This window comes from Sylvia atricapilla, chromosome 1 (genome assembly GCF_009819655.1).
Source record: "Sylvia atricapilla isolate bSylAtr1 chromosome 1, bSylAtr1.pri, whole genome shotgun sequence".
In the NCBI taxonomy this organism is placed as follows: domain Eukaryota; kingdom Metazoa; phylum Chordata; class Aves; order Passeriformes; family Sylviidae; genus Sylvia; species Sylvia atricapilla.
In genome coordinates, this window is record NC_089140.1 from 56,238,706 (window position 1) to 56,257,322 (window position 18,617).

General features: G+C 40.2%; 1 protein-coding gene across 3 annotated transcripts in view; it reads left to right on the forward strand.

Annotated features, from left to right (window-relative positions):
* Nucleotides 1–3,154: 3,154 nt before the first annotated feature.
* PDE1C (phosphodiesterase 1C) overlaps nt 3,155–18,617 on the forward strand; it is a 70,059-nt gene continuing 54,596 nt past the window's right edge. For 2 of the 3 annotated variants that reach the window (XM_066323195.1, XM_066323203.1), the window contains exons 1-4: nt 3,155–3,337; nt 5,579–5,645; nt 8,818–8,934; nt 10,849–10,989. In XM_066323195.1, coding sequence (XP_066179292.1) covers nt 3,252–3,337; nt 5,579–5,645; nt 8,818–8,934; nt 10,849–10,989 — 411 coding nt within the window. In that variant the 5' untranslated portion in view covers nt 3,155–3,251. The remainder of the gene's footprint in view (nt 3,338–5,578; nt 5,646–8,817; nt 8,935–10,848; nt 10,990–18,617) is intronic. The other variant, XM_066323185.1, reaches the window with a different exon arrangement.

The window sequence follows — 18,617 nt, forward strand, 5'->3', positions numbered from 1 at the left end:
CAGCTCTGGATACTTTTGGACAGTGTTAAGTATCCTGTGTATTTGCTTTACGTTTTTTTACACCCCAACAGGCAGACAGATACTGTCATGGGGCATCTGTCAGACCCTCTAAGTGCTCATGCTTAGATAGTCTGCACATGCTCTCTGACTCTGCCATGACTCTCAGAATATCAGATTTATCAAGTTTGTACATTATAGTGAGATGGCAGATGCACACCTGTTTCTGTGTAGGAATCCTTTGATATGGTTCACTGTTTCTCAAACTTAGTAAGAATTTCTTACCGGTAATTATGGTGGTTTTCCTGAGAAGAGCAAGGAATGTGCTGAAGATCAGAAGGCAGTGTTTTGTCTTTCAGTTCAGCAGATGTTTATCTTCCAAACTTTAGGAGCAACTCTTCATCTTTTTCTATGTATATACTGAAGCTGGCTTTTATGCAGTCAAGGCTTCTTCTGACTACCCTATTGTCAATTTATAAAGTTTGTTGTTGATTTTACTTTTTTTATAAAGCTATTTGAGCTGGTTCTCAAAGGAATGTTATCGCAAATGAGTTGATCTTAGAGTTGACTGCTAAGATCATTGAGTCCAGCCATTAACCCAGCACTGCCAAGCTCTTGCTAAACTATGTTCCTAAGTGCTACAGGTGAATTTGAATTTCAAAATTATTTCAGCCACCTTGAAGCAGAATTTTTCAGATAATAAATTTGCCTGGATTCCCTTCTGTCCATTTAGGATTATTTTTAAAAAACTGATATATGGAATACATTAAAGGCAAACTATCACCAGGCTCTTATTTAGTACAATTAATTGGGAGCAGCTGCTGTAACTCAATAAATCAGCAATAGAGATACTGGATGGTAAGACAAAGTGTAATTTTTTCATATGATAGTGTGAGAAACAACTGTACGTCTGTTTTTGTAAATTATTGATGCACAGAGTACTTTGCATAATCTTCTTCAATGATTATTGAAGAATGAAGAATGTTGGTTCCATGAAAAAATCATTACTCGCTGCGCTATTATTGCACATGAATTTTGAATGAGCTGCCAGATACTTATAGCGATTAAATATAAGTCAGGAAAAGCCAAAGGTTATGCTCTTTTTGTAGTATTGACTCCTGTAGCATATGTACAATGTTTCTGGTAGCTAGTTAAGGGGTCATATCTGCAGACTCCCCATACATGGAATGAAGAAACGAGGAGGCATATGAAGCAATCCTTACTGTTTGGATGTGAAAGTAGTGAGTTCTATTTAATATACATGGGATAGTCTAAGGGTGGCTTCTCGATCTAATGAAATTCATAGTTTTTCCTAACCTTGTATATATTTTCTATGATAGTGTTTCTAAGTATATTCTAGTACAGTTTTGCATGTGTATATCAATCATGAGGAATAGCAGTCATTTGTTAACAGATACTATTCAAGAAGTTCCTTCTTATGGCTGGATCAAAATTGTCCTCTCAACTCCTGTGTTAAGTGTCAAGTGATTTCTATTTTCACTTACTTCAGTTTTGAGTAGGGAACAGACAGCTGATTAATGGAAGTGTTTGTCCTGCCCTGCTCTGCACTGGTATGTCCTCACCTTGAGTACTGTGTGCAGTTCTGCACATCACAATATAAGAAAGATATTAAACTGTTAGAAAGTGTTCACAGGAGGGCCACAAATATGGTGAAAGATCTGGAGAGGAAGCCTTATAAAGAGTGACTGAGACCATGTGATCTGTCCAGACTGGAGAAGAGGAGACTAAGAGGAGACCTCATTGCAGTCTTCAACAATCCCATGAGGGGATGTGAAGGGGCAGATACTCATCTCTTCACTCTCATGACTACTGACAGAAGCCTTTGGGCAAAGCTCTCAGGCATATGGTGTGATTTTTGGGGTGTCCTGGGTATGGTCAGAGGTTGGACTTAGTGATACTGATGAGTCCCTTCCAACTCAGTATATTCTATCATTCTGTGATTGTATGATTCTGTGATAACTTATGGACTTACATATATTTGCCTGGCATCATTATAACTGATCTTTGAAAAGTAATTTTTGTAAAATTTGTAAAATTTTGCAAATTCAATTTCATGAATGTAGCTTAAAAAAACTTGTAAACTTCAAAAAATTTTCACCTGTCAAGGTGCTAGGTCTCTTCCTAGGAACTGACACACACTCTCAACCTGTTTTGCTTTATACTAATCAGACTTTTGTTTTCCTTTTCTTTAGACTGCGGTTTTTGGTAAAGCAATTAGAGAGAGGGGAAGCTTCAGTTGTAGATCTAAAGAAGAATTTGGAATATGCGGCAACTGTTCTTGAGTCAGTATACACTGATGAAACTAGGTGAGCTAATTACAGACATCAGCACTCATATCTAACACCAGTTGTAATTTACATGTCAGTTGTGAAAGTTGCTTGAGCCAAGATTTATTGCTCATAAACAATATGGGTTTAATCATTAGAACATTGTATTCTGTGTAGAACAAATCTTCTTCCTTCATTTAAAAGCTTCTTCAAGTTTCCTGGGACAGGGAAGGAGATAAAAACCAGTCATAAATGTAATATACTTTTTCTCAGAGAAACATTTTCATAGTAATTGTGTCTTACTTTTTCTGACAGTTTCTAAATTTCTACTCAACTGTTTCTTCTGAATAATGTCAAAATTTTCACTTGTATGATATCTTTGAAATAAAAAAAATACTCATGACAGAGGTAGATGGATAATTTTGGATAACATTGCAGAGTTCTCCTCCTTGATTACATGCTATTTACCCAGTGATAAATGCACTTGTAGAGTCAACACAGATGACCAGAATGGGAGAGAACTGTATCTTACTAATTCAGAAGCTAGAAATTACCATAAATTACCTTTGAAAGGCAGAAAGTTCAGAAATATTGATGAGCTGAAGATGCAAAGTCAGTAGATGATCGTATAGTTGTGCTTTAGAAGACTGATACTTCTTGATTCTCAGCCTAGTAATGATTTTCACAACCTGAAATGTAAGTACATAAGAGAATAAACAGTTGAAGACTTGTATTGTGTTTTATTAGGACTGATGAATCAAAGACTTTTAACAGATGCTTTAATTAGAAAATATGTGGGTTTTTTGTTAATAATGTTGTAGTGCTCTCTAAGGGAGTCTGTTTATCCTTCTGTTTCCTCGTCTCTCTAGTCGTTTACTGGACACAGAAGATGAACTCCGTGATATCCAGTCTGACTCTGTGCCCTCAGAGGTCCGTGACTGGTTGGCTTCTACCTTCACACGGCAAATGGGGATGATGCTCAAAAGGACTGAGGAAAAACCCCGATTCAGGAGTATCGTCCATGCAGTGCAAGCTGGGATATTTGTGGAAAGGTAAAGTGTCATGTAATTACTTTGTTCTAGTAACTACCCAGATGCTGCAGATTTCACCTGTAGTATATGATGGCACAATGACAGGAGGTGGGGGAGAGTAGCTTAGGCCAGAAGACCTCAGAGGACTAGTAGAAGACTACTGAATGAAGAACACTTTAATGTGCTTTTGTTGATGTTTCTACACAGATCTGGGTAACACCTAAAAACCTGAGATACAGTAAAATATTGCAAACTGAAATAATACCTACTCCCCTGTTGTTACTATAGTACAGATGTAATAGCGCACTTGGTATAATTTTGACAGACAATATACACTTCTGCACAGTCCAAGGTCAGGAGTGATAGCATTCAAAATTTGGACAGATCAAACTCTCCCTTGCTTCCATTTACCTCTGTGGTCTAGTATTTCTTAAGAAGAAGTGCTAAGATACAGAACAAAATCCTTTACCATATTATTACTAGAATGAACTATAGATCAAAACTGATGGGAAAATCTTGTAGCTCAGGGAGGATTTCAAAAAAGCCATTGAGTCTCAGTATTCCCTCTTGTGATTTACATCACCATCTGTTGCTAAAACTGATTTTACTTCATTGACCCTTTAAGACATTTATTAATTTCAATTTGGATTCATTTCTAATCTTACCTTTTCTTGTCAAGTAACCACTCTTCACTGACCTTCTTTGTTCTATCCAGAAGGAGGGCTGGCACATCTGAAACTGTCAGCATTCTTTGGACAGCCTGAAAGACAGCAGCTCTCAGATCTCTGGGGTAATTTTGTAACAGCAAATATCACGTCAGTAATGAAAGAGCAGAGCACTTTCCACTGTTCATCAGAATTGCAGTGACAGCCTAACCGCCCTCTGTGCAGGAGATTATGCATATCAGACAGTGGACCACAATCCACAAAGACACACAGAAGCCTCCTTTTTCATGACTACAGCCAATATTTTTATCTGTGCACCAAAGTTACTGTACATTTGTTAAGAGTGGCAGCAAACTGTAATAAGACTAAACCTCTAATTACTTATTTAGATAGATTTCTCCAAGGTTTGACTGGCTACTTGTGAATTAACCCCTACTCTCAGTGGGGGACTTGCTCAACAAGGAAGTAAATGCAGAAAGCTGGCTCAGTAGGCTGTTTTCCAGCTCACCTGGATCACTGTGACCCAAAGAAGGAAGTGTTCAGATATAACACAGATAGGGCACCAGAGGAGGGTTGTGACTCTCCTGAGCTAAGGGAAAGGGGTTCTGCTTCAGTTGTCTCTTAAGAGAATGCTATGGAGTTTCTGACTACAGAAATGAAGGGCTAAGAAATTCTGTAATTTGGGAATGGGTGAATATCAGTCTCCAAAGGGGAATGACTTTTTTCAGTTCTGAGTGCAGAAGATGACAAAGAAAAAATGGCAGTGAAGAAAGACTTTGCACAGGGTCGTTTCAGATTGGAGAAGAGAGCTTTCCATCATCTCCTTCTAGTCCTACAGTTCTTTAGGGCAAAAAAAGCGTGGCCTGTGGGGAGACATTCTATGTATGACAGAGTTTCTGCATTCACCAAATCCTATTAAGCACAATGTGTCCTGAAAACAGTTTCTTTAAAAACTTGTACATACTTTAAATTCTGTTTAAAATACACCTTATAATCAAGTTTAAAATCTGGTACATTACATACTTTGTTAATATGTTGATTATTGCCTTGTTATTTTTCTCTCACTCCCTGAAACACACGCACACATGGCAAACACCAAAAAGGTTTTATACTACTCCTGAAAACATGCAGACAAAAGTAACAGCTGTATCACACTGGAGTTGGTTTATTGCATACAAATGGTTTCTAAAGTACACTCAGAATTAGTTTGCATGTTGGCCAGCAAGGACTGAGGGAACTAAAAGGTCAGTTATGTGCAGTGGAAAACGGGGAACATTTTGTTTAGTTGAGTGGAGCCTTTCCATCTGATGAAAACCTGCTACTGGCATATTCTTTGTAACATTCAGCTCAGGAAACCAAGCTGTGAGACACTAGAGAGTGTACAATCTCAAATTAAGCTGTACAATAAGAATAGTATTGAGACTATTGGGCAAGTTAGGAACAAAATGGAAGGAAAAAAGCTCCATATTCCAGTTAGAGTTTTCTAGGCTAAATCAGGTCTCCTATAATGGTCTGTTACATTATGAGTTTTGTTGATTGTTTGTTTTGTTTCTTTTAATTCTATTTATGTGTTGCTTTATCTATTTCATCTTGGTAGAATGTACAGGCGTACTTCAAATATGGTCGGCTTGAGCTACCCACCAGCTGTAATTGGAGTGCTAAAGGTAATAACAATAAAAAGATATTGAAGGGGGGTCTGCACAAATCATCAAAATAATATTGTGATATTTGACATGACAAGGGGATCTTAATACTTGGCCTTTCCTTCTCTCTGGCATTCAGTTAGTTCTCATACATTGATCACTTAACTGGCCTAAAGGATTATCCTTTCAGTAAAAGAAAGAATAAAGTTCAAGACTGGCCATTTTCTGGTTGTGAAAATCGCAATTCTGTTCTAGATTACAGTGATACATTAAGATTTAGGAATCACTCACAACATCCCACAAGGAAGAAAAAGAAAAACATAGATGGAGAAGGAGAAGGATTTTTTTGCTGTGAGAGAAAGGAATTTCTTGCATCGTTCAGCTTCAGTTCTTCAAAGTGACAATCAGTTTATGAAAACAGACCCATCTGTTAGTTTTAAGGTTTCAGAGTGAAAACGATTAGTCAGAAGTAGTGTAGTCTGAAAAATAAAGCTTCAATCCATGAGCCAATTGCAAGATTCTTGACTTAGGCAGGAATTATCAAGACTACTAACAGAAGTTAGCAACCAGTTGCCTACACAGAAGCTTTGCAGGTTATATGTTGCATGTGGTTTAGCCATGCCATGCAATGGTGAAAAGAGGTGATACAATGGGGGAATACAAAGGGCTATTAAGTATAAAACTCATTGAGACATTTTGCAGCGTTTCTCCACACTGTAAAGATTGACGGTTAGGGTATTCTTTTCATTTTGAATAGTAGAACTCATCAAAAGATCTGGAGGACTTGCAAGAAGAATGATCAAACACACTTTTCATATACAGAATCAAAGTGTCCACCCACTTCTTATTCCAACTGCATGTTTACAAGTGCTAGCTTCACTCCTGCAAATGGGATGTAAATTCTTGTTCTTTTGCAAGTACACTTCATAGCCATCTTATGAGGGAAGATATCTATAACTTGATGATCCCTCAGCATATTCTATTATTCTGTGAAGTCTTCTGTCTTAAAAATAATATTTCATCCTAAATTTCTCAGTCCCATCTCCTCCATTGAAAATGATGTGTTTTGTTGCTTGCTTCAGTCCAGTAAGGTCAATTATAAAACCCTTACAGCTACCTGACTGCTTTGTGTGCTCTGTAAAATGATCTCTGTAAATGATGATTTAAGCATGCAAAAGTAGGAGCATACCACACACACATCTTCAGCTGTTCCGGATTGCCATAATAAATATTCCCCTCAAAGTCATGCTAATAAGACAAGAATTGAGATGAAAGGAAGTCAAAAGAAGCTCAGTTTTTAACTAAAAATTCTCATTTTTGCTGCTGTGGTCAAGAGGACATCTGACTTAATAACACAAAGCTGTGGAATCACAGCTTTGTGACAAAGGTTGATTTTAATAAAATAATGAAGTGCTGCAGCTTCTGCAAAATAATGCAGGCTGTAGCAGTGCAAATTCTAGATGTATAATCTGTCTCACTTTTTCAGTGGATGAGAAGTTTGGCTGCTTTTTTTTTTTTTTTTTTTTTTGGGTGCACAGCATTTCTTTCTCTTTATACATATTTTATACTAATTTTTCTACTGCAGTAGTCTGTTGCCTTTCTTTATGACATGAATGTGAAGATATAAGACTGATTGCCATAAAAGGCATATACGGGATAGGAGGCAGCTCAACCCAGAACAAAGGGACAATCAGCTTTGTCTTTCATTTGAACAGTGGCTATACAAGCCATTCATATAGACATATTTACAGAGTAGGCTGCGGGGATCTGCTGTTCATCAGTCTAGTCCTAGAGACGGAACTTTGCATTAATTGCTGCCGAAGGATTTACATGCTTTAGAATTTAATTTTTCAGCCTTTTCTGATACCCATGCCAGGAGAGGAATATTTTCTAGTCTAGCAAATATACAAGTCGTGAACACAGAACCTGTAGTCACTTACAATGTCTGCAGTATAAACTTCTTATCTGTGGCTACAAAAATGTGCCTTCCAATAATGATGAGCAGAATAACCTCTATCCCTGAATTTGCTTGTTGACATATATAACAAGTCCCCAAGGTTAAGAAGAGACAGAAAACTAGGAAACTGAGCATTTAGAAAGAATTAGTGTTTCTCTTAATCTCTTGCTAGATAATGAATGCTGTCACCTCCTACAGCCTTCCCTAACATTTGAGATTTGAACTCAAACTCCTGAAAGAAGGTTAAACCTTAAACTTTAGATGTAGGAGCTGAGAAGTGAACTTCCCCTCCTTGATCTCTTGACTGACCAGCCTGCAGCACTAATATGTCATTTATAGCTGGCTGTAACTTTCCTATCTGGAATTAGATATTTATTCTTCTGTTATAAAGGTTGGATTTTTATATAATTGTTAGCATTTAATGTGTCATATCAGCCCAAACAGTATCATCTCAATATCTCAGGTACTAGAGCAAACAAGGATTTTTATCTTTTAAGAGTCCTCTTTTGGTGAATAAATTCTGGTGTATTATGTATAGAGAATTGTCATATTTAGAATAAACAAACAACATACATGTTCTTAATGGAAGCTTCCTAAAGACACGTCACACAATACTGATAAGTATACTGATATTCTAAGTACATTTATGATTCTGTATTGAAATAAGTTAGCTGAGACTCCATTTTCTTCATGCAGGAAAAGCCAATTCTTTATTTTCATAACTCATTTTATATGGTTTTCACAGACTTCATGCACAACACCTATTGGCTGGTAGTTTTCTTACTACTTAATTTATTGGTCAGATCAAGAAGTTGATTGTGTGCACGTGCTAAGATTCAAGTTGTTCATATTTTTCCCTTATGAGTTCTCATGAAACAGATCTTATTGTTATTGAAGGCGCATTTGTTTTTCAATCCAGGAATAGGCTGTTATGCTAACGAGTTTCGGTACCAAGATTGTTTTCACACAGGAGCATGCAAATTACTTAGAAGTGACAGGCTAACTTTGGCAATTTAACAGAGCAGGCCTGACTTTATGATGCCTTTCTTTTATAATTCTTTTACCTGTTATGACAATTCTGCATTGGTTAAATGGATTATGAAGAATTTATTGAAACAGAAATTATACATTTATATCACTACTGGAATCCTCAAACTGTGAAGGAAAGTGAAGAAATTGAAAGATCATGGTAAAAGTTATGACCATATTAACTGTCTTTTCTACATACTCTTGCAGAATGTAGACAAGTGGTCTTTTGATGTATTTGCACTAAATGATGCCAGTGGGGATCATGCACTGAAATTTATTTTCTATGAACTTCTCACACACTATGATCTGATCAACCATTTCAAGGTCAGTACCTAGACGATGGCTATCTTCATTCATCTTGAATTTTTTTTAACTTCCCTCTCATCCTGCTTTTTTTCAAAATATAATTTTTTAAAAGTGTAATTTTAGTGATCCTTGAAGAATTTGTGAACACTGCACTTTCCCTAATAATCAAGACCATATGTGATTTAAGTAGTACTTTCAATTGCAATGAGGCACCATAATCTAGGAGAGGTTCCAAATGAAATCCATGGGAAATACTGCATTTGATCCTCTAAGAATGATGCTGTCATTTTCCTGAGCTTTATAGGACCCTCAAGCATGCAGGCATAAAAGAGAACAAGAAAATATGAAGGCAAATTCAAATTCATTCCAATTAGATTGGCCAGCAGGTCAAAGGAGGTGATTCTACTCCCAGCTCTGCTCTGATGACACCCCGTTTGGAGTATTGCATCCAGTTCTGGAGCTCTCAGCACAGGAAAGACAAGGACCTGTTGAAGCCATTGTAGAGGAGGGCCACAGAAATTATCAGAGGCTTGAAGCACCTTCCCTGTGAGGAAAGGCCAATAGATTTAGCACTGTTAAGCCTGGAGAAGACAAGGTCCTGGGAATTGTTCATTGCAGCATTTTGGTACTTGAAGGGACCTATAAGAAAGATGGGGGAAAACTTTATATCAGGGTCTGTTGCAGTAGGACAAGGGCTAATGATTTTAGACTAAAAGGGGATAAATTTAGACTAGATACAAGGAAGATTTTCTTATGGTGAGAGTGGTAAAACACTGGAAAACATTGCCCAGAGAGGTGGTAAGTGCCTCATCCCTGGAAGGATTCAAGATCAGATTGGGCTCTGAGAAACCTGGTCTAGTTGAACATGTCCCTGTTCATTTCAGGGCCAGGTTGACTAGATGATTTTAAAAAGTCCCTTCCAGCCCAAATTATTCTATAATTTTGTAATTGTTAGAGAGGTTTCCTCCAGCTTTGAAGAGGAAACATTGCCATCCAGTTCTTGACCACTTTCCCCATGCAGGAACTCTGTCATCCTTTCCACTGTTGACATTTCCATTTCTCAGGGGTTCGCACTCTGATGGGAAAGAATTTACAGATGTCTAGATCCCATTTTTCAGGAACTTCCTATGCCTGATGAGACATAAAGATGTCTACTCAGAATTGCATCCTCTGCTTATATGTACCTAAGAGGAGAAGATCAGTGATCTTTTAAATGGAAATATTAGCATTAAATGTATTTCCTGTTTGAGCAGATGAAACTGGAAAACCCATATTGACAGTTACATATGTTACCACCTGGCATAATCTCCTTTCTAGAAATTCCCTGAATTGCATTTTGTCAGGTAATTTCAGTTACTCTTGGAATCAGAAAAACATGGCAATCCCATAGGATGGGCAGGCTGGGTTTTGCTGTGAAAGCTCAGACTAAATTATAGTCCTCTCAGAGTATCTAAGATTCACTACATCATGGGTTTCATTAGAAAATCTTAAGTGTGAATAGTAAAGCAGAGATATATTCCAGTGGATCATGAAGGTAACAGGCAGTTGTTTGCAATCTATTTAGAAATATTTCTCCATGGCAATCAATCCAGTGGTTGCTGTTACTTTTTATACTCTATCTGTGTTCCAAACAACATTTCATAGTATACTTATTTCTGTGTATTTATTTGTGGGAATGATTCACATGTAATGTAATTATGGATGGAAAAACCAGTTTGAAGTAGTAACCAGAAATCACTCTCTCTCAAGTGACTGTTTCAGATGTTCTAGCATTTTCTTGCTTTATGAAGAACAGACGGCTCTTTGAGAACCTCTTATCAATATACTCCTCTCTGAATGCTAGCCATTAAAGCTGTTTGTTTGTTTGTTTGCTTGCTTGGAGTTATTTATTTGTTTATTTATTTTTCTTTAATTTTGTGCTGATTTACTTAGATTCCTATTTCTGCCTTGGTGTCTTTTGTGGAAGCTCTAGAGGTTGGCTACAGTAAACACAAAAATCCTTATCACAACCTAATGCATGCTGCAGATGTCACACAGACAGTCCATTATCTCCTTTTCAAGACAGGCACAGTGGTAAGTAAAAGACTTGGCATCCTGGATATATAGAGTTTACTACAGTTTCTGCTTATTAATGAGATTATGATTATCCACAGTAGAACCTGTTTACGCTGTAGACACAATTTGATATGGCTGGGCTAATAAAGGCAAAGACTTGGGATTATTTAGGAACAGAGGGTAAGTGAAGTTGTTGATAACTCTTTTAACAGTATTCTAAAGAGGATGAATGAGGAACCCAAGTTTGGTTTTTCACTCTGCCACAGATCTTCTGTGTGAATCTGCCAACATGCACTTGCTGGTATTCATTTAACCTAGTATGAAGAATTGTACTGTCTAAGCTTTCTTCTTAACGTGGGAGACAGTACATCCAAATGATAATTCATTCCACTTATCTGAGCAAGTCCTGGGATCTGGAAATGCTGATCTCCATCCACTTCTCTACAGCAAAATTATCTGGACTGACTTGCACAGAAACCTAGACAGCTGAAGTCTGACAACAGTGCCAGGAATGGATAGTAGGCTTGAAAAACAAACTTAGTGCACAGTATGTTCCCACAGTGGTTCTCAAGACAAACAACAGGAACACATTTGAGAGCAGACTAGAGAAATTGAAGGAAGATAAAATTCCAAAGTGAAGATCAACCATTGGAGTTTGGATTCAGCTGGAGGCTTAGAAAATTGCTGGCCTACACCATTGGGGAGAATAAATAGCAGGGCAAGTTCAAAGTGTACAGGACATATATGTATACATTCTCATCTTCTTTCTCCTGGTTACCACTGCAGCCAGAAAAAAGAATGAAATTACCTTTAGTCTGATTCTGTGGAGCAGATCTTTTCCACACATTATTTGCCTCACTTTTTCCATGCATCTAATTTGCCCTTGCTCTTGCATTGGCAGAAGTGTAGAGGCAAAGGTGACAGTGAAAGGGAGATTAATCTATTAAATGTTTGGCAGTTATCTCCTGTTATACCATGGTCATTCAGTGATTGCTCTATTTGTGCATACGTGTAATTCTGTCTTATTGCACTTCATTTCACTGAGGCCTTTTCACTAGCCACAGTGCAGTTGGAGAGTCATGAAGTCTTTGTAGTGCAGAGAAGAGAGAAGACACATGAACCTAGGTCAGCAGAGGCTGAGGCTCTTACTGCAGCTCAGGCCTTCGTAAACACTTCCCAATTGTTATAAACGCTGTATCTGAAACTGTTGGAAAAAAAAAAAGAAAAGGAAAAACCGTGTGCCTCAGCCCAATCAAATTCCACCCCTCTTTCTCAGGCAATGAGCACTTTTGATCAGCTATACAAAATCACTCTAAAAATTGTCTGTCAGCATCACTCGGGTGATATTTGTATGCCAATGATACCTTTTTCACTGCAGCTCAGTAAGAAACTTGAAAAAATGCCACCAGTATCTACTGGGTGATGAAGAATAGGACAGAGGGGTACAGGCTAACAAGGTGTAGTGCAGCTCTGGCTATGTCTTTTAGGCCAGTTTCAACAACTGTGGAATTGCTCACTCTTGGAAACTATATTTTGTGCATATGATCTGCATTTCTGCACTTCCTATTGCCACACAGGTGTTGCTTTCAATTCTGAAGCCAGACTGGATGATCTTCCTTGAGGAGTCACATGCTTCACTGCCTCCTGTAAACATCCCAGATCTCCTGTGTTGAATGTTGTAGGTGAATCTGCAGACGGCTGGGACAAGGAATTCTGCCAACTTGTATATTCTAGAACATGTGGTTTTATTGCAAGGGTCGTGGGTAAAAAGGCCTTGCCTTCAGCCACCAGCCTCGGCTGAAGAGAAGTCCCAAAGAAAGAGGGAGAAAGAACAGCAGGGTATGAGTTAAGAGAGAAGGGAGCCAGAGAGCAAAGTGGCAGGAGGAAGACAGCAGGAGAGAGCAAGAATAGGGGGAGGAGGAAGGGTAAGAGAGCAAGGTCCTTGTTACAATACATTATATCTTCTTTTGTGATGAATATTCTAATTTTCAGTGATGAACACAAGACACATAATGCTATAGAATCTACATACAGCCTATAAGAACTGCTATATTACCATACTGCATTATATTTTAAACTCTAAAAACTACTCTTTAAACTTCTGTTTTGCTACATTGACCTTTGGATCCCTTAGCCAGCAGTAAGGTATTGTTCAATCATAAGGGATTCTCTTTCAGCTAGCTAGACCATTGTTTTCAGGTTATATAGTAACTAAGACTCAGTATCCTACAACTCAAAGTAAGCTTTCATTCCTATCCCAATTATAGATTTCATATTTTCAGAATCTTTTGCTAAGCAATCATATTTATAAGGTTTCCCTGATTCATCTTCCCCAACAGAATGTAGATTGCACTTGTGAATTACAGTCGCACTGCAATTAGAGCAGTAAATACTGCTGTTTTACTGAGGCAGATTTGAAAGGAGTCAGGTGCTATCTGTCTCAAGAGGTGATTCAGACAGGTTTGATACTGATGGAAGTTGTGTCGCTTGCTTCTGATTGTGCCTGAAGTAGAAAGAACTTAGGTCAGAATTGCAGCTAATACAGTTACCTACTCAAAACCTCCTGTGAGATACTAAATTGGTCACTGTTGCTAATAGGACCACTAGTTAATGAAAATGCACTGCAGGCTGTAGCCAGTAGAACAGGTTCAATGCTGAGTAATGTGAACTGTGTTCTAGTGGTGAAGAAAAAAGATTCCTTTTTTCTCCTCCTTCTTCTCAAACCATGGAAGAAGGGCAGTTTTCAAGTGGTGCTACTCTGCACCAAAAGGTTTCTGGATTAAAAGAGCTCCCCAAATATAGCTGATCTCCATCCTATGTATGTTCAGAACTGCCTTTTTTTCCATCTTGCTGCTTCTTGATCTGTTAATCATTTAGCAGCAACTTAGATGGGAGTGAATGATTACTATTTCATTCTAGCCTGTGATGCACCAGTGCTGAATGGGATTTCCTATCCTGTCTCTGAGTGCAATAATGCAAGGAAAGTGTTAAAGAGAGAACCAAGAGGACATGAAAATATATAAGTAAACAATGGAGAATTTTAGACTTTTTTCCCTCTGAGACAGAGAATGCAGCAGACTAAAAAGAAATAAAAAACTAAACCCAAAATAACTCTCCCAAAATCAAACTACACTAACCTCTTTTTCAGAGGAAAAGGTGGTCTGAAATCACAGAATGACCTATGACCTAACACTGCCTTACCAACTAGACCATGGCACTAAGTGGTACATCCAGTCGTTTCCAACACCTCGCTTTGCAGCCCATTCTAATGCCCAATCACTCTTTCTGTGAAGAACTTCCTAATATTCAGCCTACATCTCCACTGATGCAGCTTAAGACTGCTCTTGTCCTGTAGCTTGTTGCCTGGGAGAAGGGAAACCAACCTCCACCTCCCTACTACCTCCTTTGGGAGAGTTGTAGAGAGCGATAAAATCTCTCCCCTGAGCCCTCTCCAGGCTAAACAACATCAGCTCCCTCAGTCATTCCTCACAGGGCTTGTGTTCCAGACCCTTCACCAGCCTTGTTGCTTTTCTCTGGACATGCTCCAGCATCTCAACATCCTTCCTAAATTAAGGGGGCCAGAGTTGGACACAGTACTCAAGATGTGGCCTCACAGTTGTTGGGGGTTAGGTTTGTTCCTTTTTTTCACTCTAAAGAATTCCTTTCCCTGTAAGTTACTAATGTGATTAAGTGTTAGATACTTGAGAGTATCTGACCGAAACAAAGAGGTGACCAAAGTTTAGACGGAGAGATAACGAGTTTTGGGGCAGGTAAAGGAGAGAGCTGGAGGCAGATTTGCCCTCTATTTTTTCAGTGTTTGGGAAGAGAGAACAGCTGGGTTGCTGCTTGCTGTGAGAGGAGTTCACTGCTGCTGGAGGGGTCCAGTTCTGGGAGGTCTGTCATCTTCTGCTCCCCCGCCCTGGAATTCTGAGCTCCTCTGCCTGCCCTGCTAGAGTTGGGCCAGCCCTGCCCCACCATCAGGGCTTCCTCGGCACTTCTTTTTCCGCTACAGTGTGACTCCGCATCCCCCTGCCCTGCCGGGACATCCTGCCCCTGCCTGCCTGGGACATCCTGCTGTTCAGCTACCAGCCTGGGACTTTTCTAATGTTTCCAGCTTGGTGCTCTGAGGATCCTGCAGGGGCACTGAAACTAAACCGCCATGGTTTTTTTTGTGAAGCAAAGCCCTCAAGGTTGTTGCTACTGTTTTGTTATTAATGCTGTGGTTGTTGTTTTTGTTTGCTTTGTTATATATAATAGTAAAGAACTGCTATTCCTATCCCCAAATCTTTGCATGAAAGCCTCTAACTGCAAATTTATAATTGGAAAAAGGGTGGATGTGGTTTACATTCTCCATTCCAAGGTAAACTCCAGCTTTCCCTGGCAGATGCCTGTCTTCACAAACTGAGACACCAGTGCTTAGTACAGGGGAAGAATCACTTCCCTGCTCCTGCTGGCCTCACTATTCCTGATACAGGCCAGGATTCCACTGGCCTTTTTGGCCATGTGGGCACACTACTTCCAGTCAGTGCCCTCAGGTCCCTTTCTGCCCGAGCACTGTCCAGCCACACTGTCCCCAGCCAGGAGTGCTGCAGTGGGTGGTGGTGGCCAAAGTGCAGGACCTGGCACTTGTCTGGTTAAACCTCATATCATTGGATTCAGCCCATCAATCCAGCCTGTCCAGGTAGCTCTGAAGGGCTCTCCTACCCTCCAGCAGATTGATATTCACAACCAGCTTGGTATCATCTGCAAGTTTGCTAATGGTAGACTTGATCTGCTCATCCAGATCATCAGTAAAGGTACTAAGCAGGACTTACACATACACAGCCCATACACAGATCCCTGGGGGGCACCACTAATGACTGGCCACCAGCTAGATGCAGCACCATTCACCATCACTCTCTGGGCCCGGCCATGCAGCCAGTTTGTAACCTAGCAAAGAGTGCTCCTGTCCAAGCCATGGGCTGTCAGCTTTTCTAGGATTATTCCATGGGAGATGGTGTCAAAGGCTTCACTGAAGTCTAGGTAGACAACATCCACAGCTTTCCCCTCATCCACAAAACAGATCACCTGGTCGTAAAAGGAGATCAGATTGCTTACATAAGACCCTCCCCTCCTAAATTCATGCTGGCTGGGTCTGATCTCCAGGCTGTCTTGTATGTGCCATGTGATCACCCACAAGATGTTCATTTCTATAACCAGGCCAGACATTGAGATCAGACTGACAGGCCTGTAGTTTCCTGGATCCTCCTTTTGGCCCTTCTTATGGATGGACATCACACTGGGAAGCTTCCTGCCATCTGGGACCTCCTCAGTTAGTCAAGACTGATGAAAAATGATGGAGAGCAGCTTGGTGAGCTCTTCAACCAACTCCCTCATCACTCTAGGATGGATCCCAGCTGGTCCCACAGACTGATGAGTGTGGAAGTGGCTTCCTTCTAGATTACAGCAGGCTACTCTGCTCTGTGACCCTGTCTACTAGCTCAGGAGGCCAGTTGTCCTGAGGATAACCTGTCTTATTGCTGAAGACTAAGGCTAAGAATGTGTTAAGTACCTCAGCTTTCCTCACCTTTGGTAACTATATTCTCCACCGTCTCCAATATGGAACAGAGGTTTTCCTTGTCCCTCTCCTTTCACCATTAATGCATTTATAAAAACATTTTTTATCATCCTTTGCAGAAGTGAATATCTGCAATGTGTGTAAAGATTATGCAGACATGTCTTGGTTTGAAAGACAGGTATCTGCTAGTGAGGGCAGGAGCCTCCCTTGGAATGGAGAATGTAACCCCTCTCCCTCCAAATTTATTATAAGTTTTAAATTAAGGGACTCTCAGGCGAAGATACAAAGATAAGAATAACAGTTCTTTACTAGTATGTATAACAAGGCAAACAAACAACAATAACTATGGCATTAACAACAAACAGAACCAGGAACCTCATGACAGCCTTCTTGGCTGTGGGCGCTTTCCCCTTTGGTGCAGTTCCGGTCACAGCCAGCAGGGGCGCTGGTGGCTCCTGGCGGGGCAGGGCAGGTGCAATGATCACCACGTGGCTGCAGGGGGCGCTGTGGGCGGGCTCGGGGAGCACGCGGTGATGGCAGCTTTGTACAAGATGGGAGGGATGGAAGAGAGGCCTTGCTTTACAAACCCCTATGGCTGTCAATCCTGGTGCCCCAGCAGGACTCTTGGAAGCAGCAGGCTAGAACAGCAACAATGAGCAGAAAATCCTGGGGCAGTGGACAAGATGTCTCAGAAACTCCATGGCAATAGCTAGAACTGCGGGACATCCTGGCAGGGCAAGGGTGTGTGGGGCCCAGCAGCAGAAGAAAGGCAGCTCCCAGCTGGGTTATAGAAGTGGTAGAGAAATTCCTTTCCCCAAGCAGCAGCTCAACCATCCTCCTCCAAAAGCCGAGAGTGAGTGAGAAGCCCCAGCTCTCTCAACCCTTGTCCTTTACCTGCCTCTATTCTCCCAGTAACTCTGGCCCTCCTTGAGAAATTCCCAAAAACCAGAGGAGTGCCACCAGACACCCTCCTTCCCTGAGGCCTGGCCACCTCCCCCATCTCAAACACCCAACCATCAGTGCATCCTAGCAACTCAATGGGAAAAAGTATTCACAAGTAAAAAGCAAAGGGAAAGAGAAGAGAAGAGAAGAGAAGAGAAGAGAAGAGAAGAGAAGAGAAGAGAAGAGAAGAGAAGAGAAGAGAAGAGAAGAGAAGAGAAGAGAAGAGAAGAGAAGAGAAGAGAAGAGAAGAGAAAAGAAAAGAAAAGAAAAGAAAAGAAAAGAAAAGAAAAGACAAGAAAAGAAAAGAAAAGAAAAGAAAAGAAAAGAAAAGAAAAGAAAAGAAAAGAAAAGAAAAGAGAAAAGAAAACCCCCATCAAGAGGTCAGAGAATGTATATATACCAGACTTCCATCTAGAAAATAGGAACTAGAATGTTCCTACTAGCACACACTTCTAAGCATATGTACATGCTTGCACTGCAGTCAGCGCCTGAATTGAGCCTGTGGCCCGTATATTCTTACTCCAATTAGCTACACACTCAGTAGCCCATGCAGACCATTATGATGGAGTTGAAGTCCAGAGGAGTGTCTTCTCCTTCCCAGGAATATTCCCAAGTACTTATCAGTCCCACACCCAAATCATGTTTGGTTTAGGATCTAATATAGCCCAATAGGAAACCACTTCACAATCTCGCAGCACTGTGACAAATAGCTTCTCTTGTTTGAATGCTTTTTTAAACTTTGGTTTTAGGGTGGTTTTTTTTCTTCATTTTCACCTCACCTTCCCTGAACTATATGTGCTGGTTTGAAAGCAAAACCAGTGAGAGTGTCCAAGTCAGAAATACAATTTAATAGGAGGAAAGAAAAAAAAAATACAATAAAATAAGTGCAATGATACAAAAGACCACTGACAGTGTCAGAATGCAACCTGAGCAGGGTGGTGGAAGCAGTCCAGATGAGGTGGTCTTTCTGAAGCAGTGATCCTGTAGAAAGGTCTGGTAGCTCTTGTCCTTTGGGAATCTAGTGGGTAAGGGCTGCCTGTACTGTCCCAAATCCCAGATTATATCCAGGTGAGGATGCTTGGTTCCTCCGCCTGGGCGGAGCATCTCACTATGGGATGATACCATTCTAATGGTCATGCAGTGGGTC